The sequence below is a fragment of the Aaosphaeria arxii genome (genome assembly GCF_010015735.1).
Source record: "Aaosphaeria arxii CBS 175.79 unplaced genomic scaffold BU24scaffold_8, whole genome shotgun sequence".
NCBI classification, from domain to species: Eukaryota; Fungi; Ascomycota; class Dothideomycetes; order Pleosporales; genus Aaosphaeria; species Aaosphaeria arxii.
Window position 1 is genome coordinate 1,183,771 of NW_022983481.1, and position 25,678 is coordinate 1,209,448.

Here is a 25,678-nt window from a genome sequence, read left to right on the forward strand (position 1 = left end):
GCATTGAACCTGCCCACAAGTAACCTACCTACGACCTAGGTACGGAGTAGGTAGGTAGGTAGGTAGGTAGATAACAACATGCTTAACAGCACACCATAATCTACCATACCATACCATACCGTAACGTTTCTCTCGAACGACTCGAAAAAGCACGTCCGATAAGTACCTGTTGCACGGTGGGTGATGTGACGAATGTGATCCGTCCAACCAACCAGGCCAGCCACGGGCGAGGCGTGCCAACAGAACGAACGAACGATGTTGCTGTTGCGCAGCACACGGGCCGCCCTCAACCTTACCTAGGTAACGGACGGCGTTCCGTGGGGACTGGAACTGGTCACCTAACGAACGCACGCTCTGAATCCTTCATCCCAAACGTTTGGTGTTGGGGTTGTGTGGGAATGGCTGCGTTGCAGGGAAGGATTGGGTGGAGGTCGCGCGAGAGAGTAACGTCGTAGCGGAGTATCTTACCTATGTGTGGAGTAGGTATGTGCGGAGTATCTACCTGTGCATCAATTGATTGTTTTGGTGAGGTCCCGTTGTATCGTAAATCCCGTTGTTTACCTGCGTCGTTGGCGGTATGGATCTCGATTTGCCATGCAACTGTTATCATCAGTGTAGCTTCTTGGTCGAGTGATACTTGAAAAGGTAATCTTGATACCACTGAGCACCCAAGCATGAATCCCTTCCTCTGTATCTGTCTTCGTAATCCAGCCCGGCAATCCCTAGTTACAATGCACGCCTCATCATCAGTAATGATGATAATACGGTTACTTTCAAGACATCTCCCCCCGGCCTGGAAGCAATTACCCTTCCAACCACTAAGTAATAACGCCTCACTTTTCCCTCTGCCATACGAGTTCTAGATCCCCCCACCCTCTTCACGAGCATCATATGCCGTGGAATCTCGATGTCTCGACCGTCTCGGAAGGAAAGAAAAAAAACGTGGTCTGGCGTCCTTCTGGTGGAGTCTGGAGGATTCTGGACGGAAATGCCGGGCGGGAGCAACTGTGCCGTACCGTACGTTACTGTGTAGATCCATGATATGATCGATGGAAAACCCGTCTGGGCTCAAGCCTCAGAGTTGCATGCATGCATCTACAATACGTGCCATCGAGATTCTTTGGAGATTCATCACGTCGTCCGCGGGGACCTACCTCGTCCTATCCATGTACCACCCTTGCTATCGTCCGCAAGAAAGACATGTGGAAAGTGAAAAAGTGAAGCAAACATCAACAACAACCCTCCAAAAATGACTAACTAAGTAAGAAGCAATAAACCGCATACAGACGCTAAACCCCCCGACGAAAATGCAAATCGATCACACTCGTCCTCGAATATCCCTCCGTCCTAGGAACCATCACCTGGCCTGTCTCTGGCGATCCGATAATTTCATCAAAGTTTCGATATACTCTCGGAGAGTATATTTTCCATCGAGATGGCGGAATACATTCCGCATGCATCGCTGCCTCTCGGTGTTGCAGTTCGAGACGTCGTGATTCGCTCGGAGCTGAACACACAGATCGCCTGCTACATCCATGCTTGTTCTCCAGACGACAACTTGAAGATCATACACATATCCGGAAGGGAACTTCAGAGGAATAATAAATAACTACACAGGCCAGGCCAGGCAAGGTAGGTAGTAGGAGTAGAGCGCGTGCATTGGGCGCCATTTGCTCGGATTCTGGCTTCCGGGGCGATGCCATGTGCAATTGTACGCGTACGAGGTATGAGGCTGGTTCAGGAGATCTTTGCTGGAGGTAGATGGTGGGGGATCTGTTGCATGTTACGTTACGGTATGCTGCATCTGTGAGATTTCATGAGATGTAACGGGGTGGGATTGGATGAGATGAGGCGTGTAGGATATGGACGTGTTTGTGTCGGACGTCCGCGTGCATGGTCGTGCGTTCTGTCGGTGGTGATCGATGGATAATTGGAGGTTGGTTGGGGGTTTCGGGGATTGGGATTGGTATTAACGATGATCATAATATTCAATAATGCTTTGTTCAGAAAGCGTAGGCGACAACAACTGACGTTCGTAAAAAGTCGTTGTGCAGGGTAGGGTGTGCATTGTATTTTTTAAGTTACGAGTGACCTCTGTTCGTCTGTCAGTGTAACGGTAATTAATTGTTTGTCGTCTCATTATATTCGGGGCCATTTCGTTGTCCTCCGACACGGACAGGTGCGGAAACCGTCGGACGATGGACGAGTCGAGTGCGTGCGCGCTGATTCGTTAGATACCGCAACCGTGTGCTATTTGTCGACGGAGAAGTACTCCGGCACTCAGTGCGCTTTGCCAGCACGGGACGGGACGTGAAAGAGGATGTGAAACGCGTGCTCGGCTCGGCTGGACGGATGGGATCGGCAAGCGGTGTGAGCACTGAGCACTGAGCACGCACTCAAGCACTCCGCTGAGTCCACCCCTCCTAGCTAGGAACCTTTCCTGTGTAGAGAATTGCCGTCTCGCCGGCATATGCAGGGCAGGTCAAGGCAGTGTAAAGTAAACCGAGTTGGGTATCAACATACCTTGCAGCATGGCATTAGTATACGAGTAGGTAGGGTATGGTCGCATGGAAAATCGGATATGGGTGTGCGCAGTAGGGCTGGCTGTTACGCCGGCGCCAAAGTTTATTCAGACTGGACTCTTTGTGATCGTCCCATAGCGGGCGAAAGGCGAGCCAGCGGCCGCGGCTGGCCTTGAAGGAAAGTTGGATGAGATCTGCCTTTCCTGCCATGGTCATACTCGTACTCGTACGAGGTAGACGTCGTTGTCTGATGTCATATGAAGAAAACCAAATGATGGTTGAGAATTGGTGGTTGTCAAGAGGATGGAGAGAAGGTCGAAAAAGTGGTTCTTATTCCTTCATTCGTACACGTATTGCAACTTTCGTCTACCAATATGTTCGCGCAGTCTCGTTGTCGCTAGATAGCTCGCTAACATGTTGCAAGAAGTTTGGGTAATGAAAAACCAAAGGACCCGAAAACATATATGTGAAATCCACAGAACACGTCGCGCGAGCGGAGTCGTGTAAAAAAGCAGATGCCTCCCAGAGCCCAGTCTGGCGTCAATATGGATTGACCCAGTGGTGCTTATCCAAATGCTATTTGTTTGTTCCAATGCCGCTGAACAGGAAAGAAATGTGACCCTCCACCTTGAACCGACTGTGGGAATAAGATATCCAACTTGTGCTAGAAGGAGTAGATATAACCACCCAAGTGTTTGTAACTGATTATGAGAATGAGAAAATATGGCAGTCAGAAATGTTGCGCAAATCTGCCAAATACTTCAGCGCTAGCCGCCCAATCTGTGCACAGATGAAAACCAAACAAAGAAACGCCTGAGACGATGCAAAATGAAAGAGATTGCTGGTCGGGAGGCGTCGAACGTCGCCGCAGGGATGGTATACGCTCAAATTGGAAGTAAAATTGCATGGAAGCGAGGGGTTGATGTTGCTCTCGATCTCAATGCCTAGAGCAGCCGTCGTGGTATTCTAACAACAATCGAGTCGTAAAATGCGCTGCACGTTTTCCAGGATATCGGCGTCGACGCTGAGCACTGGTGAATTGGGTTTAACTTCTTTGAGCATGAGTATGGTCCGCCTGAACAGTAGACTCAGCGTGCGCTTTGTGAACTGCGTGTTGGCTGGCAAATGCTGTCGAAGCTTTTCGTTCTTATACACTGCTGCGAGTACTATCATGTTTCCGAACTGACTGCACGTGGGTTAGAACCGTCTAGTAGCCGTTGTCTGAGTAACTTACGCATGTAATGTACCAAAGATGTTCGTAAGAATGAGACGACGTTTTGGCGTATCATAGTATTCGTTGTAAGGCGTGTTTGGATCCGCGCCAACACGGTCGAACGCAATTGTGCTGCGCATTGCGCTTTGAACGCACTCTCCTGCTACTTTCAAGATTTCGCTCTGTTCGGGAGTCAAATCCACGAAACTGGCCCTGTTCGAATGTTGGGTCGTAGGCGTTGCTACTGAGTCGTTGGCCATCGCTGGCGAGTTGGTCTGTGATGACCATACTGAAGAAGATCTCGGTGGGCCTGGTGGCAGCTCCATCTCGTGAACAGCCATGTCCAAGAACGGCCTCAAAATCATATAAAGACCTCCGTAGAACTTTGCGCGTAGTCGTGCAATATTCAAGTCCTCTGATGGGGGGTCCTCGTCATCCCAGATTAGATCTGGGGGAAGCAGCAATCTCCAGCTCCTCAGAATCTCCGCGTGCACGGTTGCCTTGACGGCTACTTCTTTCAGGTTATTTGCATCCAAGCTGGGCCTGTTCCGGCCGCCGTTGCCGTATAGAGTATTATGCGCTTCGTTCAGGATAACGCGCAAGTGAATCTGGCTGGAATATATCCACATTGTCTTCTCATGATGAGTTCCTTCGTTGTATGGCATGTCTTCTGGGAGTTTCTCGAAGACGCCCGACGGGTATGAGACGTCTTCCTGGTACTTGGAAACATCAGTAGGAGGAAGATTGCTCATCTCCGCTAGAATATCGCTGTTTCGGTATTAGTATACGAATGGCAGATCTTGGGATGGGGCTCCTACGTTTCGAGCTGCAAGCATGTCCAGTAGATGCATTTTACCAAGTTCAGTCGGAAGAGCTCTTGTTGTGGCAGCTGCGGCTGTTGTGGCATGTTCGCCTGGTTCATCGGGCCTATAACGTTCGAACGGTTGATCTTTGACATGTCGCTGTTCCATGGTAAGTGTATGAACTTGGTGGCGAGGAATAGACACTCTTACGCTTTAATCAGCACCAAACAGACTCTGCAGGCGTTGTTGATCCAACTCCAACTTTCGAGAACTCGTGCGTACTGGGCCAGGTACAGAGCAGCGAGAACCATGGCCTGTGCATGCGCTACAGTATTGCCCCCCTGTTGGTTGCCAAGGATATCAGTCGCATAGCTGAAATAGGCCATGCCCGGAAGAATGTCAATATTTCTCTTGCGCGAATCCGTTCCGCAATTGCTGAAACTGTTGTTAGGCGAATCTTTAACGCCATACACGTTAGTGATAGGGTCTTTATCGGGAATAGGCGCGGGCAATGGGCCCTGGTATTCCGAGACCTTGCCCAAGGCAAGGATGAGGAGAACAATGGCATTCCTCAAAGACTTTTCGATCATATCGGGCGACCTTTCTCTGTTCGCCGAATGAGGATCAAGGAAAGTACTTCCTGATCGCTTCCTCTTCAATCCTGCGTGCGCTGCGGAATTAGGGGAGTGTGCATTGCCAGGCTTTGCGTCAGGGCTATACATGTTCCCAAATTCCTTGACCATTCTCCTCAATTTGCTCGGATTCAGAAATGGATGGAGAGTATGGATATGTGTGTGATAGGAGTTGAGAAGCCTGTTCAACGTCTCGGAGTCAAGCTTCAAACGGCCATCAGCATCCAAACCACCGGGAAGTCTGTCGTCCGATTTGTCGGAATCAGCGCTCATTGTGCTGGGACTTGACGGCTCAACTGGGCCCCAAAGGCCCTCGCCGCCAGATGCTGGAGAGGGTGAGTCTCCAGACTCGTGACTGTCGGGGCTTCCTGGACCCTGGGCCCCGTCATTCTGATCAAGACCCTCGCCTACACCCCAGACACGGACGAGACCACGCGATCGTTCCAATTGCATTGGATAGTCATAGACCTTGTAGCCCGCGTTTTTGAGCTTTGTGATAGTTTCAACTCCATCACAAAACTCCTTCATCGAGGTCCAGTCGTAGAGCAGCTGGTGGGCTGGAGTGGTGTGATCCCCCTGCAAACCCGTCTTTTCCTTGTTGTCTTGTGCGGTGCTCGTTTGGTCGGTTCTCACGCTGTCCGCTGGAGTGGCCGGGGGCTGCGGAGCAGCAAGCATAGCTTCCTGTTTAATGGGGGTCGACGCATGTGCAGCTATAGGAGACATGTTGGAATTAGCCACGACTGGAGACTCGGTCTTCATGCTATTAACTCTGTGCAGCTGCCCTCGTCCCTGCACTGGCGTTGGCATTCTCGTACCACCTGGATGGCTGAAGGATGCCCGCATTCCGTAGCTTTGTTCTGGGGAAGGATGAGATAACATCGACATCTGGTCGTCTTGCTTGAATGTTTGTCCTTGAAGTCGAGTCTCTACTGCTCGTTCAAAGGCGCCGAATCTCTCAATGAACTTCTCGAGTGTCGACGAGATGCTGCTCACACTATCTTGAAGCTGCATCATACTCCTGTCCTGCCTGTATTTTGTTAATAAGGAACATTATCAAGGTGTCAAACAACCTACTTTGGTGGTGGGACATCCTTATACTGGCAGTCGAAGTTGTTCTCCCGGCAAAACTGGCACGGCCTTGCCTCGTCACACTTCTGTTTACGCGAACGACAGTGGTTGCAAGCTTGTGTAGCTCGAACCTGCTTGCGCCTGATCTGACCTTGTCCAGCATACTGCCCAGAAGGGCCTGGCATGTAGGGACCCGGCGTATAGGCCTGTACTGGCTGGCCATAGTGCTGGGCTTGAGGAAGAGGTGGGGTATGAAATTGCTGATCATGTGGGTGTGGAGGGCTCACGACTGCGGGGGCTGGGTAACCATTGCTATAGGTTACGCTGGGGCGGTGGTCTGGTGTCGACCATTGTGCTTGGTGATTGCCATGATCCATTACCGGTGGTTTCGTTTCAACGCTCGCTGGGCGCGAGCTTGGGATATCGGGCGCAGAAGAGCGAGGGGTGACACCTGGACGCGAGGAGTAGTCGTTGATAGAATCCTGGGCAACTGTTGGGGTTCTGTTAGGATGTGTCACCGGAGGAGCGCCATGGGTGCGCTGGCCCGGCGATGGTATAGTCCTGGGATCCTGATAGGAGCGCAGATCGGTGGGAGGGAGGGACGGCGAGGGTGCGGGAGGCTGGTAGGATCCTGGGGAAGGTCCTGGAGGAGGAGGAGGAGGGTGTTGCTGTTGATGGTGTTGTTGATGGTGTTGTTGTTGCTGTTGTTGATGATGTGCTGGTGGAGGACCTTGCGAATGCGGTGGAGGATAGGATTGTGATGGAGCAGGCGGCGGCGGTGGCGGCGGCGGCAAGCTATGGGCAGGGTACTGGCGAGTGGTCGGAGAGGCCGTGACGGAATGATGTCGAAGCGGAGGGTTAGGTTGAGAGTGAGGCTGCGTGTGAGGAGGGAAGGGAAGGCCGTTATACGTAGTTGTGGTTGGGGTGACCGAGTCCAAACGGAGACGTTTGTGGGAGGGCGCGTCCGAATCGACCTCCATCCTTATATCAGAGAGAGAGAGAGAGAGGAGAAGGGCCCGACACCGCTTAGGCCATGCGGCGACAATCCACTTGGGCTATATTGCTACGGGGAGCTTGCAAGTGCAGGTACAGAGAGGAAAGCCCGTGACGGACGTCCAAGCACAGAAAACTCGGAGGAATTGGGTGACAGGACAGACAGGATCGGACAGGATCAGACTGGACCTGACAGGACAGGAAACCTAGGCGGGTTGGGCTCGGCACAATGATGAGCACCAGCGAGGACACTGACACTGGCACTGACACTGACAAGAATGACAGAGAGAGCAATTGAGCAGCACGTCAGTGGAGGTGGGCGGAGGAGCAGTGCGGGCCAATCCGCGACATCACTGAGCGAGGGAGTGGTGAAGAGTTTGACAAGCGTCGCAAGAAGGAAGGTAGGGTAGGGTAGCAACTTGCGAGTAGGAGGAGGAAAGACAATCGGCGGCAGATGGAATAGAGAGGTAAACGGAGACGAGGATGAAGACGAGGACTGACTGACTTACGGCCAGACGGGTATGGGACGGTAGGGCAGAGAGTGTCGCCGTGGGATGCTGGCGCTGGCGGCAGTAGTCAAGCGGCGTGAATAGGACCCAGTGCTGAGTGCGGCCTTACCATGGAGCCGGAGACCACTACTGGAAGCAGAAAAGAGAACCAGGACGGACCAGGACTGACCAGGAACTGACGAGACTGGACAGGACGGCGAGATCGCCTGCGACTGTGAGTCTATGCGTCGACGTTTGTCCTGGAGGAGCGGCGGTGGCGTTTGGAAGAGAAGAAAGGGCACGGTCCTAGCGAAGAGGGCCAGGGGTTGGTGATGGTGGTGGTGGAGGTGGTTAGGTTAGGTAGTCGCGGTGGTGGTGGTAGTAGCGGATGGTGGAGTATTGTACGAGTAGAGAGGGCTTGCTATCCGACCAACAACAAGGCGCGGGAGCAGTATAGCTAAGATGGGCCAGGGCACAATAATAGCCAGGCGTGACGATAATAAGTCCGTGATGGCCGAATTATTCGTGTACTTGTAGTAGATGGGTAGGGGTGGTGGTGGTATGGAGCAAGAGTCGCTGTAGCCGAGCGTGAAGATGGGGCTCGAGCGGGTTGAGAACGAAATAACGAGAGAGAGAGACAGGAAGAGGGAGGGAGCTTGGGCTTTGCCCGATACGAATAAAGAGAGGATAGTCACGAAGGGTGGGGATGGTGGTGATGGTGGAGAATTGACGATGGTGATGATGATGGTGATGAAGCGGAGGAGGTGAGGAGGAGGAGGAGGATGAAAGCAGGATAGTGGGGAATGGGTAAACTAGGTAGGAAGAAGGAAGGATGGGATGAACAACAACACCTGCAGCAGCAATAATGAAACAGTAATAAGAGCGAAGAAGGGCGACGATAGATCAGAGGCAGACAGAAGAGAGAAAGGAGGGGGAAGAGTAGAGCGAGAGGAGGGGGGGAAGGGCAAGGGACAGAGGACGAGAGGACAGAAGAAAGACAGGGATGCTCTAGTGTGGTATCTCTCTCTAACAGGTACCCTACCTAGGTAGGGACGGAGTACTGCGTGGATGAGTGCGAGTCTGACTCTGTGAGCGTGAGTATAAGTATGGATATGGATATGAATATGTGTTTGTAATGGGGTGTGCTGCTGTATGGTTGGTTACTGTGTCAGTGTGATTGCACTCCGTACTGTATTGGAAAAAAGATGGTGAAAAAAGTAACAGACGGAGGCGGCGCTCATACATACTAAAACTCATTTGGCGGATGAACACGACGGGTGTGGATGAAAGTAGCGGGCGGATGATTACCTAGTACGACACTACGAGTGACTTCAACCACTGTGTATAACTACAACCTACTCCGTAACTTCAGGTATTGACAACAATAACAGACACAAGTGCTACTACTAGTCGCAGAACTCGATACTTTGTGCTACCTACAAGTAGGTAGGTATGTATGTAACTAATTACATGCGGAAAACGAACTACATACAAGTAGGAAGTAAATATCTGTATACATACAATACACACCACACAGGATAGCATGTATAGTAAGAAAACAAAGCTAGAGTCAGAGTAAATTACAATTACTTGCTTGCAGCGGAAAAAGTGAAGCTTTGGTGTCATGGGATGAGACGAGATGGGTAGACATGACTAAGGTAAACAGGGCGGCGTCCACGATTCACGAAACGTGGTTGTTGGTTGCGTGCATATGCGTATCGTATCATTCGGATGGATGGTAATTGGAACCGATGGGGATGCCAGCGATACTGCTGGTGATGGTGGTAGTGGTTAGTAAACGGCTGTGTGTAAGTGAAAAGTGAGGCAAAACCCATGGTAATAATAACACGGGACGGTGAATTAATTGATTAGTGGATGGTCGGTGGACAGTGGACTCATGAGAAAAATCGCCTCAAGACCCAAAACCGAAGCACCGGAAAACGCGCGAGGCGGCTGGTGGGTTTCTCGATTCATGCCTTTGATCTGATACTGAGCCGTGCTCCCTTCTTCTCCCCTGGGCTTCTTCTTCCATCATCCTTCTTCCAATTTCATTTCTCAATTCGCCAACTTCCTCTCTATTCTCTTGTCTCTCCTCTTCCACCCAATTAGTCAAGTACGAAGTAATAAATTCTCGTACTGTAATTACATGCCTATCTGTGTGATTCTTCACACCATCTGGCTCGTATCATTTAGACAACCCTAGTAATCACTTGCCATGTTTTCCGTACCATTCCATATCAACCCCTACTCACCTGCCAGTCCATGTCCATCTCTTCTTTCTCTATGGTTCTACTCCGTACACGACGTCGTATGTATGTAACTAAAGGTATACTTGGCCATCTCAGACCTCACCTACATTCGCTGCAGTTTCTCCGTATATGCAGGTTGCTGGCTGCGATATCCCGAAGTGGTGCCATGGAACAGCCAACCCTCTAATAGCATGCATGTATCAATGAATGATACACCTTGTGTCGATACCAGCCATGGCCGTCGTCTTTATCTTCACCATTGCCACCGTGGTGATTCTAGACGAGCCGCGCCCATGATTCGGAAAGATGCATGCCATACCAAGCACCTCTTACATGGCCCTGCCATCTGATCCATAGTAGTTGCGTTGTACGGAATACACTCCGTACAAACAACTACTGATCTTTCCTAACTGACTCTCATCATGGACCACCGCAATTCGTCATTCGTGATCTGTAATCTGTACTGTCGCGTATTGCGTTTGCAACTCAATCCCAGACCCAGTCCAGTCTGACCGGGTCAATCTACATGGGCAAACGTTGTACTGTAACGTGACCACCACTGTCCAGGGCTATACCTGGCCCGTAAGATGGCCTGCCACCTGGTAGCCATTCGCAGACGCAGGTCAACAAATGCACAACCCTTTCCGTCTATGCCACGACTCTCCGCATCTTGCTCACACACATGCCCAATCAGCACTGCTTACACGCACTGTGCTGATTCCATCACCAATGTACGGTGAACTAGATGTACGCCCCTCCCCTCCATCCGTCATGTGCCTGTGTAGCCAGCCAGCGTTTGACAGGCTTATCATTTTGCGCGGTTCTCCGCGTTACGCTCGCGAAAACTAACAGTTGCTCAGAACGGAGTACTAAACTCCTTCCTCTGCAATTGTTACTGGCCCGCATCGGATAATTTCAGCACCACAGGAACAGTACATGGCGAACTAGGGCAGATCAGGTCGCACCACCAATCGCAATTCCATATGCCAATCATGCGAGGAGGTGTGCAGCTTGGCGCGGTTAGGGATTTCCAGTGCATGAAACCTCGAACTGCCCCATTATTAGTTGACTATAGTTAGTAGTGTCTTCGTCGTGACATCCAGCACGGAGTGTCCCGTAGTGAATCTTTGACCGGTGATTAAGTTGACTGTTAAACATATTGGTGATCATATCACGGAGTATGACAGATACATAACACCCCGTACTAATGAATTCCATTGATGCTCTGGACTCTCTCGTGAGGCTATAGGCCAGCATAGCATTAGACGGTCCGTAACGATTAGAATGGCCATGTCAGAGAAACAATAATACCGTGAAGTCGACGGGATTGAGCGTCCAGGGCGATCCGCAGGCCTAACCAAGCAAGCGGTGAAGAATAGAATACACCGCAATTAGACAATGATACTGGACTGTTACGGATTCACTGACGGTGAGCAATTGTGCCCCACCGCCCGTCCGTCGCGTGAAGCACCGCACCGCACCGCACCACTTCGACTTGCCCACTCGCTAGTGTGCCCCGGCAGTTCAGGCTCTTCTCTGCAATTATGTGCGAGAAAAAACCTTCCAGAAGATATCAGAGAAGTGACGCGATGCGCGCGCTCCGTTGACCTCTACAATGGCACGGAGGGGGCCTTTTGCCGTTCGTGTTCCTTCAAATAGCCCTTCCAGCCATTGACTTTCGCTCTCCTCTGTCTCTCGTCTGTCGTTGTCCGTTGATTGACTCGCCTGCCGTGTCAATCTTGGGCCAGTGGCTCTTCCTGGCTTCCCTTGGTCGGACGCGTTCGCGAATCACTGCAACGAGCTGCATTGCCATCGCGTGTGGCCAGAGTCTGGGAGTGGAGATGTAGGCGTTGGTGTAGCTGGCTAACTGAACTAATGTCTGCACGGCCCGAAGCTGTCCGATGCCACCAAGCTCTAATTCCACCCCACCACCCCTTACCCGAGAGTGCCACCGCTGTTTGAGACAACGACGACTCAGGTAGTCCGCCACGGTTGACCACGGTTGACCTTCTACACGACATAAGGGTACAGTTAGCTCTTCGTCTGTCATCATGCTTCGCGATCTGACTGCCCAAGATCAGCAGGGTTGGGCCGCTGTATCCATCCCTGGGCCAGCCATCTCCCTTCTGTTGCCGTCTCTATCAGAAATCCTGCTGTGTCAATGCGATCCTACCGTACCAGCCCGCACACCTTGCGTTACTCCAATGCTGCTGTACCTGGAATTGCCCCCGCAGAGCCGCCGAAGCCCTCGAATGCGCTGCTGTATGTCTGTCATAGCATCATTTACATCAACTCACGGTCCTGCCCTGCCCTGCTCATGCCCTGGACGATTGGACAACACTCGCCCATATTCTCGTTCCCAATACGACTGCACCTACCCTACTGTGTACACACATCTATAACTCGTTACTCGACAAAGTCGAGTCGAGCTCGAGACGAACCAAACACTGCATCGTGTAGGTAGGATCATCATGATGCCTTGCCTCGACGCTGCCATGTAGGACTACTTGCAGAGCCCCATGTTCGCCGAACACCCTTGATGCTGGCAGACTAGGCCTGCCATCAGCGCATTTCTTCGACCACTTCTGATCGTACAATCTAGCAACCCTGGGAAAAACATGCAATAAAATCTGGTAATCGAGCCATGCACAGCAAGGTGTGCTTCATTAATCGGCGCGAGACTGCGCAGTGTCGCTCCAAAATGGCATGATTCCCCTCAGTTCCCTAGTTCGTGCCCCATACGTAGTTGCATATTGATGACCACGAACGAGCGAGAAGTTTGGTCACCTGCACTCGACTGACTTCCTAGAAACAGCACAAGGCGTACAGAGCTAACCTGACCGGGTCGCCGATTGATCCTCAAAGCGGTGAAATCGTTAAATTCGCTGTCAAATATCCAGCCGATCGGGTGGCCGGTTGTTCAGCGTGCCGGTAATGGGTTGGATACGGTGAGGCTGTTCTCTAAACGCCAATATTCTCGCCTAGGCTTCACGGACAATATGTCCGAGGGTCAAATCAGTCCAACTGAGCCTATCACGACCCCAATGTCCATCGCTGCGTGCGCTCTAGAGACTGGCCCATCCCGGCCCCTCCACGATGAAAGGTATCCACGTGGATCAGGGCGAATGCCACGAGGTCTTAGGAGCGCCGGCGTGGGCCGTGGCCGACCCTAGAGGCCCCGTCCTGTCCTGCTTGAAATTCCAGAAAACGTTCGAAACAGACGAGCCTCCTTTGAGACAACCACCCGTGTTCAAGGACACACACAGGCCTGTGTTACAGAAGCTGAACGGAATGATTGCGGACCTTCTGCTCGCTCCCCTAGTCCGTGATCTCGTAGTCGTGTATAATTGCTTGTAATCTATTTGCCGGCTTCGTTTGACTGTAAATGGAGAGAAACAGCCTCGTCTGCTGGCATCAGGGTTTGCGGAGCAGGATGTGCATTCAAGGGACTGTGCAACCAACACAATATCACCCTGCACATACACAGTATAGAGCGCTGGGTCTGTGAACATTGCATCAATGCACCAGTGCGCCATCACTATGTGCAGGGCAGGTTGTAGTACATACATATTAGTAGGTAGCGACATGTCATGAAGTGGGACTGCATGTTTGGCGAGTGGACATGCTCGCATCAAAGGCATCACAAACGAACAGCATCCGTCCAATGCCTCCTTTCAGTCGCCTACCACTTCCCAAACAACGACGCGCCGCAGCCTGCGTCGTTATGCAAGGCTACTGTCGTCATCCAGATAGGTTCTGTGTCGCCTTTGACTGCGTTCGTGTGAGACAGATCTAGATATATTCAGTGGCACCCTACTATACCGCAAGATCACCGTGGCTTCCGATAAACTCTTGAAGAGTTCGAGTCCTACAGGGAGGAGCAATCAAATCATAACGCTCGTTGGTCAAGTACGGAGTACATAACTATGTGACTGTGACAGGTCTAAGTGTGATAGATCACACGTTTCTGGTTGGACATCTCTCGAGCTACGAGATGTCGCTCGGCCTTTGGCTGTCGCAGTGGATCAATCATCTCACCGCACTTTGGCCCAATCCGGTTTAGTACAAGGCCTCCCTTTCCCGCATTAACCAACATGCTCTCTCTTAACGCATCTTCCTCTGAAAATAATTATTGGTGACTTTGATATCGTCAAATATTCTGAGGAAGATATTCGATTCTTGAGATTCAGTTTGAATGTATGACGTTCCAACGAGCAATACGATATGTACCTAGCCAGCCTAATTTAGAGCATTCTAATACCGAGACGCTCAATGGTCAATCTGAGACCGTCATGAAGCACAACCCGCAGATCTAGTCCAATTGTAGAGTGTGGGCATCTTTTGCCTCAGCTTCAAATGTCTACAACTCGACCTCACTTCTCACCATTGCTACAGTCCACAGTTCCTAAGAACCAGATTCACCGTTCTTCCGCGTTTACTTCTCCACTTCTGTGATTTTCATCCTCTCCTTGCGCCTGTCTTGCTGAAGTGTTCGCTGCAAGTCCCGTCTACCCCTCACAAGAGCGCGTCACAACAGGGTGCGATGGCTCTTCGCCTAGTATTGACCGCAGTAGTCGTTATTGTCTTGTACAATGTCCTTGCCAGATACCGCAGGTTAGCAAGAAACATCTCCGAGGCGAAGGCATCTGGCCTTCCCTACGTAATCACTCTGTGGAATGTGTATTCTATGTTTTGGCTAGCAACAAACGCCATCTGGCTCCCACTACTTCACAAGCTGCCATCATTCTGTAAAGGCCTATGGTTACAGTATGTCTCATTCCCTTCAAAAACCACTCCCTGCACTCGTGACCACCCAATGTCAGACACTCTTTCGTTGACCAGGCACTCCCTGCAGAATCCTAGATCCAGAATGGGCGTACCGGTTCGGCCACGAACCGTTCCAAAAGATAGGCTCAGATGTATTTCTCGTCGTCTCGCCATACAAGATCAATGCCTTCGTCGCTGACGCAGAGACCAACACGCAAATCACCACCCGGAGAAATGACTTCCCAAAGCCGCTCGACATGTACGGGGCGCTTGACATCTATGGCAAGAACCTCGTGTCCACCGAGGGCTCCGACTGGCGCATGCATAGGAAACTCACCGCGCCGGCTTTCAGCGAGAAGAATAATGAACTCGTCTTCGTCGAGTCGTTGCATCACGCGAAGTCCTTGCTGAGGTTGTGGACGGGCGCCGATGGGAAAGGCGATACGACGATCACTGACCCGGCCTTGGATACGATGAGGTTTGCTCTCTATGTCGTCAGTCGTGCTGGATTCGATGTCCGTGTCTTCTGGCCTCATGAAGAGGAGGCTAGGGCTAACGGACAGTTTGCTGAAGAGAAAACTGATACTAACTCACTATCTGTCACATCCGAAGTACCAGAGGGCCACAGCATGAATTACAGAGAAGCAATCAGTGAATTGTTGGAGAATATGATGTGGACTCAAATCATTCCTCCTAAATACCTACGTACGTATACGATTTCAAATTTCTTATATTTACATTCACGAGAATGTCTCTTGAAGCCAGTTCTATAATTTGATTTGTTTCTTTTTGTTATATTGATATTTAATTTACACTTGGCTGCTTTCTTATTTTATTGCTATTTTCTTTTCGGATTCCATTATTCTTCTTGTTTAATCATGGTTTTATTTTGTCACTTTTTCTTCTATTCCGTTTTGAGCATTTTATACTGATTTCTTTTGTAGCCATGTCTCCTTTCAAGCTCCACCGCACAGTGGGTCAATCAGTGAAAGAATGGGGTCAATACATGAGCGAGATGTACGAGCTCAAGAAGACCCAAGTCCTCTCCGGCAACACCTCCGTCGACGGCATGGACCTCTTCCTCTCCCTAATCCGCCATTCCAACATCCTCACCGACACCAACAGCCGCTTCGCCAAATCCGACCTGCTAGGCAACGCCTTCGTGATTCTCCTCGCCGGCCACGAAACCACCGCCAACGCAATCCACTTCTCCCTCCTCTTCCTCGCCATGAACCCCTCCTGCCAACGCCGCCTCCAACAAGACATCGACCGCATCCTCAAAGGCAGAAACCCCCAAGACCTGTCCTACGAAGATGACTTCTCCAAGCTCTTCGACGGCATGCCCGCCGCCGTCATGAACGAAACCCTCCGCATGTTCCAACCCGTCGTCAACATCCCCAAGTCCACCGCCGCAGGGTCCCCCCAACGCTTCACCATGGACGGAAAACAGTACACGATGCCGGGCGGAGTATACATCCACCTCAGCGGCGCCGTCCACCGTAACCCAAAGTACTGGGCTGCTCCCGCATCAAACACATCATCAAACGACACATTCCCGTCAAAGTACCCCGATATCGACACCTTCCGCCCCGAGCGCTGGCTCACCGGCAGCACGAAACCACAGGCCGAATCCACGCCCGACGATAACATCGATGGGGATCTGCGCGGTCCGCCAGGCGATGAACCGACGTCCCGGCTCTTCAAGCCGGTCAAGGGGTCGTATATTCCCTTCTCGGACGGCTATCGCTCGTGCATTGGGCGCCGCTTCGCGCAGACGGAGATCCTGGCCGCGCTGGTCGTCATTTTCTCGCAGAACAGCGTCGAGTTGGCGGTGGATGAGTTTGCGAGTGACGAGGAGGTGGAGAGGATGCCGGTTGGTGGGGAGGAGAGGAAGGCGGTTTATGAGAAGGCGATTGATGGGGCGGAGTACCTGCTAAGAAATACGATGGGATCTGTTATCACGCTGCAGTTGAGGGGGAAGAAGATTCCTATTAGGGTTGTGAGGAGGGGTGAGGAGAGATTCAGTTTTGCGTAATGTTTTTCTTCTTTTGCGGAGAGATGGTAGGGGTGAATGGGATATATGGGTTTGCATGGGTTGGGGAGTTGAAGGTGCATTCGCTTTTGGAGAGGCGTGTGGGTCGGAGTTTATGTGTACACACGTAGTTGAAGGCTACATCTTTCCGTTAAGCAATAAAGTTAATGAGAAAACGATCAATACTGTGTGATACTAGTCAAAGGCTCAGAATTGCTAAAACACCAATGTTTTGTTCTACATGAAGTAACAAACATACCAACGCTCATGAAAAGCATAATACATTTCAGAGACCCATACTCCTATATAATTTTGGTTCCCTTTGATATCCTTCCACTCATTTCAATCGACTTGAATCCTAACTGCTGTCCGTCCTATATTCTGCTAAGCGGTCTTCTTCTTTCCAATGCTGGTGTCAAGGCTTCCCACTACCCATACCGTGGCGAAAATGGCAAACATTCCCAGCGTGATGACGACGGGTTTCCGGAACCCGGCTGTCCAGGGGTAGTCGTAGGTAACGATCAGGTCACGGTCGCGGAAGTCGTCGACAATGTTAATGGCAGTGAGGGACAACGTGGTACGGCCGATGGTGTCCATGAAGGTTCTGTGCAGGGTGGTATCGCTGTCAATGACCGGAACGACGGTGGAATATTTCACATTGGTAGCGCCTTCGGGCAGGATGACACGGAGGTTGACGCGCGCGTACTCGATACCCTCGGGTTGGCGAGGTCCCTCCAAGAAGGGCACCTTAAGAACATAAGAGTCGCCACCTGCAACCTTTCGCAAGTAGCTTGAAAGGTTTGCGTCCCAGCCAACACGGAAGCTGTACTTCCATCCTCCGAAAACAGGGTAGCGTGGCTTCAATTCTAAGAGAGCCTCCCTCTTGCCGGGTCGGAATCGCGAGGTCGAAACGTTACCAATGTCGTCCGTGAAGTATGGGTTCAGAGCACCTGGGTTCAAGGGGAGATTGAGCGCTTTGAGCGCGGATGTGGGTGGGCTCATGTAGGACGACTTCTGCCATTCAACACGAGAGAAGTGGTTCTTGAGCTTTGCGCCCAGGTTCTGAAGCCAGTAACGCTCCTCGACCGCTAGGTTACCACCCCAGTGGGAAACCTCGATATCTCGCTCCAACAAAGATGCGTGGGTGAGTGGCTTCGTGAACTCGTAGCGCACGCTGACCTCCTGCTCCGCACCGGCTGGAATCTTCTCGTACGGCCCATAAGTGAATGTGGACCCTTGCTTCTGAGGGTCGGCTTTGTTCTCGGCGTTCACGTCTGCAGGGAGAGTGGTATAATCCGGAATGTCGCCATTGGGGAACTTGACTTTGGTCTTCTGTTTGTCGGTCGTGTATGCAGATGGGGTATATGCGCTGAAGGTATACTGAACATATTGCTTTTCAGACTGAGCAATGGTCGCCGGGACTGGAGAAAGCGTCGAAAGGATCGAGTAGGTAATGCTGAGCGTCTGCTGTTCCTTGGGAGCGAGCGGTTTCGGTAGATGAATGAGGTAGAACTCGGTTGAACTGGAGGATGCGCGCATTAGTGGAAAGTTCGGGTTCGCCAGCTCGAATTATCTTACCTGGCCTCCTCAAATCCTACGACCTCTACTTTGAAAGCTCCAAGATTAGGATTCTTCTTATCAGAAGCTTCCAAACCTCCAACTTTCGAAATCAAGCTTGTCTCGAACGGAAGGTAGTATTCGGACTGCGGCTTCGTATCAATGTTTTCAATAACGACATTGATGGTCTCTCGGGGAAAGGCTTTGTCGAGATTCGTCGTGCGGACCAAATTGGCATTCTTGAAGACCTGCGGCGGCTTGAATGCGCTGGATAGCACCTGTTTTGATCGCAAAGGTTGGGAGAGGTTCAACTCGGCGGTAACGAAGCTCGAAAGAGCTGCCAGACAGCTGGCTACGAGGGTAATTGACCTCATCTTGGGTACCAGGCTAGCTGTCCTAGCATAGATGAGGTATAAAAGAGACAATAGAACAGAATGGTGGGGATGTTGATATGTTCCTGGCGATTACGACTGTCTCGAGCTGATGCGTGTCTTCAACGATTCTGCCACGGCGGGCCGCCTTCCGCTCCGCGCCTAGGATCTCCGCCCCGCCCCCAGTACCTGGCCAGCTTTGACTCTTCCAATATCACATTTCCCTCATAGTTTCGACCATGAAGTTCCCTCAGAAGGCTCTGATAAGGCCAGGTATATCGCTACATAAGTCGATCCTGTCGCCGAAAGTCCCACGACGGGCCTTGACCAACAATGGGTTCTTTAGGGTTTCGGACGAGGTACAGGAAGCTTTGAACTCGAAGAGGCCAGTCGTAGCACTTGAGACAACGATATATACTCACGGTATGGAAGCTCCCGCTCTGCTCTAGGAGAATCAATCTGACTGTTAAATCAGGTTTCCCATATCCGGAAAATGTAGCCCTCGCCTCACTTCTCGAAAGCGTTGTTCGCGTCAACGGCGGAGTACCCGCAACTATCGGAATCCTCGATGGTGTAGCTCGCGTGGGCATGTCCGCGGAAGAATTGATCCGGCTTGCTTCGTCTGCAGGAAAGGAAAACACCCTGAAGCTATCGAGGCGAGATTTAAGCTACGTTTGTGGGTTGCGACTGGCAGGAAAGGAATATAATGGTGGCACTACGATCGCTGGAACAATGCTTCTTGCCCATCTCGCTGGAATCAAGATCTTTGGTACTGGTGGTCTTGGGGGTGTACATCGAGGTGCGGAGTCCAGCATGGACATCTCTGCTGACCTCACTGAGCTGGGACGGACGCCAGTCACTGTGGTCAGCAGTGGTTGCAAGAGCTTTCTTGACATTCCCCGAACACTCGAATATCTCGAGACCGAGGGTGTTGGCGTAGGGACTTTTGCAGACGGGAGGAAGGGAAAGGTTGATTTTCCTGCTTTCTGGTCCAGAGACAGCGGTGTCAGGAGCCCGACAACCATCGAGAACGAAATCGAAGCCGCTGCGATTATACGTAAGGATACCTACATTTTATGCTGCTCTCGGCATAATCCTATTTCAAAGACAGAGACTAAAACACCAAACAGATGCCCAGCATGCACTACAAATCTCATCCGGCCTACTGTTTGCAAATCCTGTGCCAGCGGAGGCAGCAATACCCAAAGAGACCATGGACACAATTATCGAGGAAGCAATTCGGCAGGCCGATGCTCAAGGTGTTTCCGGCAAGGACAACACCCCCTTCATTCTAGCAAAGATCAAGGAGCTTAGCAACGGCAAGAGTATTCCGGCCAATCGGGCACTGATAGAGTCTAATGTGCGGAGAGCCACTATTGTAGCTCGAGAACTTGCCATTCTAGAAGCTAAACAAGCTGATGCCCAGGGGTGAGCCAGACACTCTTGCTGCAACATTGTAGACACTGGCTGATTGTAAGTATGTAGACGCACTTCCGCATATCTCACTCCACTTCCTGCGAACCCATCTACATCTTCTGAAGCTAGAGTCCACGACACGCCACCAGCGGCATCTCGCACCACCTCGTCGGACATTAGTATTAGTGAATCCCCTCCGGACATCATAGTTGCAGGTGCACTTGCAGTAGACTTTTCTTGTGACTTTGCACCTCTATCAAGCTCCCAAAACCAAGTAGACCCATCGCTCCACACTTCCAACCCTGCAGTGATCAGTCAATCGTTGGGAGGTGTTGCGCATAACATTGCTAAGGCCGCTCAATTAGTGGGTGCATCAGTACGCCTCTATAGCGCGGTTGGGGATGACCTTAGTGGCCGGGCAGCTGTCAGCCAAATGCAATCGGAAGGCATGCAAACTGAAGCGATTTGGACTTTACCCCAGCCGCTTAGAACAGCGCAATATGTTGCAGTCAACAATGCTCACAAGGACCTCACTATGGCTATGGCAGATATGAGCATTCTTGAATCGATAACACCTTCGAGCATCAACGAACATTGGCTGACTACTCCGTCCACCGCTAAACCCAAATGTCTCATAGCAGATGCGAATTGGACTTCCGAGTCGCTTCAAGCTTGGTTCCAATATGGCAAATCCATCAACGCATTCAATATATTCGAACCAGTCTCAACCGCGAAATCGACCCGACTTTTCTCACGGCCGAGTCCCGACAATCCGACTCCTATTTTCCCTACCAACCTTGTTGACCTCGCAACTCCAAATATCTACGAATTGACGACACTCCACAACACTGCCCTGGAACTTGATCTGTTCAGCACCTTTTCTTCCTGGTTTCGTGTCATCGATGCGCTGGGTATACCTTCTTCCGGTCTACGCGTACCACTGGCACATACGACCAATCCAGAACTCGTTGATGCAGGCATACCTCAGCAAGCCATCAAGCTTCTGCCTTTTATTCCCACCATATTGACAAAGCTCGGCTCTAAAGGCGTTCTCCTCACCAAGCTACTTAAATCAGATGACCCAGCGTTGAGCTCCCGGGAAGAAGCGCCTTACGTACTCTCGAGACGGTCGAACAACGATAACGAGATTGGTGTGGGTGGCTTGTATGTAAGAATGTTCCCAACAGACAAGATTTTGGGTGAAGGTGAGGTAGTGAGTGTGAATGGCGTTGGCGACACTTTCCTTGGGGTTCTTTCGGCCGGATTGGTGAAGGGAAAGAAGGTAGAGGACGTCGTTGGCCTGGCGCAGAGAGCTGCTGGAATGAGCTTGAAAACTAAAGACAGTGTTAGTGGTGAGCTCAAGACACTTATTGGATATTTGTAGAAATATAATCGCGTGCTGCCTTCACAAATCCATTCATGCTATTCTGTGGCTTCCCGGTGATCAATTTCATGACGGGCAGATTTCAATTTGATGTGAAGCTAGCAATCGCTCAGTCCACCATCCGGCATACGATCTCTCTCACAGGGAATGGGCGTAGTTTAATTACAAGCAAGGATGGTCATATGGGATTAGTATGGCTTATTGTAGCCGAATTGCTATTGTAGGGCGCGTTCGTGACTGTTCAGCAAATGAATTACAGTACCGTGGAGGAAGCATGAGAAATGTTGCAAACAAAATCCAATCCCATGGATCGACTTGCCAACGAAATACGGTCCCATGGTACGGGGTACCTACGAAGTCAGATATAAAAGGACCCGATTCCTTCCCAAACCCTCCTTTTTTTCCCATCATTCTGTTTCAAGAATTTCGATCCTTAAGTCTTTGAAAATCACTACCTATCATTACTTTCAAAACCTGTTCCCTCCATTCATCGTCCCCTCTATTCCCATTTGCCTCCACAACCTCTTTCTTCTCCCACCTCTCCAATCTCTTACCTCTCCTACCTCTCTCGGCTCTTTTCTCTCTTACCTTATCCATCTATCACGTCTGCCTTCCAACCCTTTTTCCCTCTCTCACTTTGCCTCTATTACTTCTCCCTTTGCGACTTCAGGCCTCTATTACTTCTTTCCTCTTATCACCCTACTCATCTATCACGTCTGCCCTCTATCGCTTCTACCCTCTACCATCTTGCCCCCTTTAATCCCTTTCATTACCGACACAAGATTGGTTCTTCTCCGCAATAAACTATAATGTCTTCCCACAACACTAAGAGTGTGGAAAGCGATCTTGCTTCCTTGAAACTTGGAAGGGACACCATCGGCCGAATCAGGGAAAGGGAATCGACGGAATTCCATACTTACACGTTCCCGGAATTCCATAAAAACTCAAGGGTTGTGGCAGTCTGTGGTGTTATGAACTTAGATGATGCGGATCCTGAGGCTGATGGCTGGCTACTCTCCGACTTTTATCTATTCAACATCTTGCTGCGCGGTCTTGGATCGAAGCAGACCTGGTTAACGACACTACAACCGTCAATACTTGTTTCGAAGTATAAGGAATATCTTCACGGGAACCCATACAAGGACAGAAGAGTCGTTCTGAACCAGGATATTCTCGATCAGAACAGGCTGACTCCTGTGCAACTACTTTCGCCGGATACAGCAGTCAACGACTGCGTCGAAATATTGCGTCGAGAGGCTGCTGAAGCCAAGCGCAAGCGCGAGCCCCTACTGGTGTTACTCTTTGGGCATGGGCACCAGACCACAAAGGCCATTATTTTTGGGTCCATAAGTAAAGAAGAAGTGTGGGCTGAAGTGCCACTACGCGCTGAGAAGGCATTATACATGTCCCAGGTGCAATCAGTAATCTCAGAGGGCCTTCAGTGGACCATGTTATCAAAATCATGCTACTCAGCAGCTTGGACAGCTAATGTGAATAGCACAGCATTGACAGCTGCGAGTCATCTTTTAGAGTCTGAGTCCTGGCCCGAGAGCGGCTCGATGCGATACTCAGGCTCTGTTTGGATGACTAAGTTGCTCAAGGCCTTGAAGGATGAAATGAAGGAGCCCGCAGAGCAGGAATTGCAATCACAAAGCCAAGGACATTATGTGATTTTAAACAAGGCGTTCAGCAAATTCGTCGAGGAGTGCCATTCGGTACTCGCGACACGTGTCGACAGACTGGCGGACACCCATAATCTGTCATTTTCTACCCAAGACGACGAGTGGAGTACGTCTTGGGGCGAAAGGACTGGAATACCTCTTGCTAATTTCGAGGAACGATTCCTCGCTTTGCCAATTCGCCCTACCTCAATGGACACGAAAAGTGGGATCAACCGGGACCCAGCAAATTCCCTTAACGAGGACTTACCGACTAGACTTCTAGGTCAGAGCATGAGGGGACGATTTGGTTCTGCGAGAGCAGCAAGGAGACATGTCATTAATCTTGCAGTCGAGTACATAAACAGCTGCCCAGGGAGAAGTTCAATGGCAGGGAATCAAAGAATCACCTCGAGCTTTTTAAGGGTGTATCAGAATGTTGGTACATCATGGGATCACATGGCTAGTACTCTTGCTCAATTAGAGTATCGTCTTAGCTGCACGAGGGTAGCAACAGCCTATCTCACTGTTTGCAACATCCCATTCCCTCAAGGGCTGGCTTGTGATAAGTGGGACAAGCAGGTCCACATCAATAACATACCTGATGGAGGTCACAGTCATATTTACGAGCACGCACTGGAGTTGTTGACGGACGCACGTATCATGCCGGAGCCATTGGAGGTCCACGGACATAGGTTTATCAAGGCCCAACAGTATATTGCGGTGGCTCTGCTGGAGCAATACGAACTCGACCGTCAAAATAGCCTGAAAATCGTGGAAGCTTCGGTGGCCAAACTGGTGTCCGTGAAGGACAAAGTCATCGGAGAACTCGTCGATTTCGTACTGCGCTCGGAGACTCTCAAATCGAGCCGGAGGGAGTGGGCTTCGAGTCTACGCAAGAGGCTCCGTAGCTTGTCGCCCCACAAGGCCAACAGAAACTCAGGGTATTCGAGCGGGTTGGTCTCGCCCTCAAAGAAGCAGCGGGCCTCTCTAGACGATCCATCCGAATTGAGCCCTCGTCTGCCTCGTTCGCTCAGCAGAAGAGATGACTCTTCAGCTGGTATGTCAGACGTCGCGAAGGGCAAGCGGAAGGCTTAGCTGAGCTGGGGAGACCAGAGTCGTTAAGGAAGGACACATGTGACTGTTTGCTATTGCGACGGGGTCTGTCGTATGTTCTTTCGAGATTCAGGTGTTCATACAAATGACTTTGGGCAACAGGCTTGAGACTAATGATAGGGATGCATTTAGGTTTCTCTCCTCTTGTACTATTAGTTATGGCTGATGGAGTATTCGGAATCTGCTTCAGATCAGATGATGTAGGCCTTGAATTTTGGAAGGCCATGGACATGAACATAGTGGGGTATTGGGATTTGCCTACTTCGGCTCAAATGTAAGGGCATTGGGATTTGTGATGGGCTTGGACAGGAAGATAGGGGGCTTGGGATTTTTGATGGCCTTGAACATAAAGATAATAGGGTCTATAGAGACTTCCTATTCGATACTATCCATGAAGAATGTGACATCAGCCATTCGGCTGCTTTTCATATCACAACCATGTATCATTCACTGATTTGAATCCGACATGACTTGATTAATTACACGCACGAGGCACTTTGGGTCTCTGATTATCTATCAGCAGGTAACCTGGAGAAAGCTTTCCATGCAGTTATACCCGGAGTAAAGAGCGGTCTGAATTTCGTTGCATCTTCCCGCTTAGGCACTACATACGAATCGTACTTATATCCATTTCAAGGTTCTTGGCTTTGTGGGGAAGATCTGGTCGTAATAAATACCAAATGCAGTAAATCTTGTCAGCATAACAATGGCCAATGGTAATCCTCAGAATGAACTATTGCCTCAGAAGGTACACGTGAACTGTCATCAATAAAAGTGAGTATGTGACATTGTCGAAGTATAAATATGTCTGCTTCTTTGTCAATAAAATTATCGCAAATCAACAACTCGACTTCTCAACTGAAAGACAGTCAGTCCCATCTTGCACCATACACTTTGAAAATGCAATTTTCTACTTCCAAGATCATTACTCTTGCTGTTCTTTTCAGCCCAGCTGCTCTAGCTGCCCAGTGTGATCACAATGGATCGGGAGGCAATATCGAAGATGCCTGGAAAGTCCGCGAGACTGTCTGCGGTGGTGGCTGTCCGTTCCAGCAACCATGCACCAGAAATGTCAATGCGGCAACACTCCAAAGACAGCGACTTGATGGCGGTAAAGGATATAGCCATTGTTGGGATGCTACTGAGTGCGTAACGGCGAGTCTAGTAAATGCAAACTTGCTAACATTTACGACGCAGGGAAATCATCAACCAATGCTTGAAAGGCGGCTGGCGTTCTGGGACTTGGTCCCTCGATGGCCAGTGGTACTACTTGGACAATTTGTGAAGGACTCGGAAGTTTCAATACCTCGCTGTTTGGAACGGGGACGTTGAATATGTCTGCAGTCATCAGTTTCATATTTTCCTTTCATTCTCACCTTAGTCGCTCTTTCTTAACTCGATAATGTCTT

The 25,678-nt window shown here is 50.5% G+C and overlaps 6 protein-coding genes across 6 annotated transcripts; 4 read left to right on the forward strand and 2 right to left on the reverse strand.

Moving 5' to 3' along the window:
- Nucleotides 1–3,488: 3,488 nt before the first annotated feature.
- On the reverse strand, nt 3,489–7,218 carry BU24DRAFT_412742 (uncharacterized protein; the record flags this gene model as incomplete). The annotated part of the gene is made up of 5 exons (XM_033526126.1): nt 3,489–3,708; nt 3,757–4,503; nt 4,554–4,697; nt 4,749–6,197; nt 6,245–7,218. 5 exons carry the CDS (start codon nt 7,216–7,218, stop codon nt 3,489–3,491), a joined length of 3,534 nt encoding a protein of 1,177 aa, XP_033380567.1.
- Nucleotides 7,219–14,511: 7,293 nt separating this feature from the next.
- Nucleotides 14,512–16,829, forward strand: BU24DRAFT_443512 (cytochrome P450; the record flags this gene model as incomplete). The annotated part of the gene is made up of 3 exons (XM_033530588.1): nt 14,512–14,735; nt 14,824–15,440; nt 15,680–16,829. 3 exons carry the CDS (start codon nt 14,512–14,514, stop codon nt 16,768–16,770), a joined length of 1,932 nt encoding a protein of 643 aa, XP_033380568.1. The 3' UTR covers nt 16,771–16,829.
- An 80-nt stretch (nt 16,830–16,909) lies between these two features.
- On the reverse strand, nt 16,910–18,782 carry BU24DRAFT_397178 (oligosaccharyltransferase alpha subunit). Its single transcript, XM_033525334.1, has 2 exons — nt 18,346–18,782; nt 16,910–18,289 (listed from the first exon to the last, which is right to left on the reverse strand). The coding sequence occupies exons 1-2, from the start codon at nt 18,696–18,698 to the stop codon at nt 17,152–17,154; spliced, it is 1,491 nt and encodes a 496-aa protein (XP_033380569.1). The 5' UTR covers nt 18,699–18,782; the 3' UTR covers nt 16,910–17,151.
- A 120-nt stretch (nt 18,783–18,902) lies between these two features.
- Nucleotides 18,903–21,495, forward strand: BU24DRAFT_397180 (uncharacterized protein; the record flags this gene model as incomplete). The annotated part of the gene is made up of 4 exons (XM_033525335.1): nt 18,903–19,118; nt 19,171–19,752; nt 19,826–20,123; nt 20,181–21,495. The coding sequence occupies exons 1-4, from the start codon at nt 18,935–18,937 to the stop codon at nt 21,493–21,495; spliced, it is 2,379 nt and encodes a 792-aa protein (XP_033380570.1). The 5' UTR covers nt 18,903–18,934.
- Nucleotides 21,496–22,304: 809 nt separating this feature from the next.
- BU24DRAFT_465791 (uncharacterized protein) lies at nt 22,305–24,251 on the forward strand (the record flags this gene model as incomplete). The annotated part of the gene is made up of 1 exon (XM_033532308.1): nt 22,305–24,251. The coding sequence occupies one exon, from the start codon at nt 22,305–22,307 to the stop codon at nt 24,249–24,251; it is 1,947 nt and encodes a 648-aa protein (XP_033380571.1).
- An 880-nt stretch (nt 24,252–25,131) lies between these two features.
- Nucleotides 25,132–25,554, forward strand: BU24DRAFT_453667 (uncharacterized protein; the record flags this gene model as incomplete). The annotated part of the gene is made up of 2 exons (XM_033531277.1): nt 25,132–25,414; nt 25,467–25,554. The coding sequence occupies exons 1-2, from the start codon at nt 25,170–25,172 to the stop codon at nt 25,552–25,554; spliced, it is 333 nt and encodes a 110-aa protein (XP_033380572.1). The 5' UTR covers nt 25,132–25,169.
- Between the last annotated feature and the right edge of the window lie 124 nt (nt 25,555–25,678).

What these genes read in the sequence shown, in the direction of transcription:
- BU24DRAFT_397178 (XM_033525334.1), bottom strand. Translation starts at nt 18,698, where the DNA reads ATGAGGTCAATTACCCTCGTAGCCAGCTGTCTGGCAGCTCTTTCGAGC. An exon ending in GTAGGATTTGAGGAGGCCAG is followed by an intron (nt 18,290 to 18,345) that starts GTAAGATAATTC and finishes CGCATCCTCCAG; the next exon opens with TTCAACCGAGTTCTACCTCA.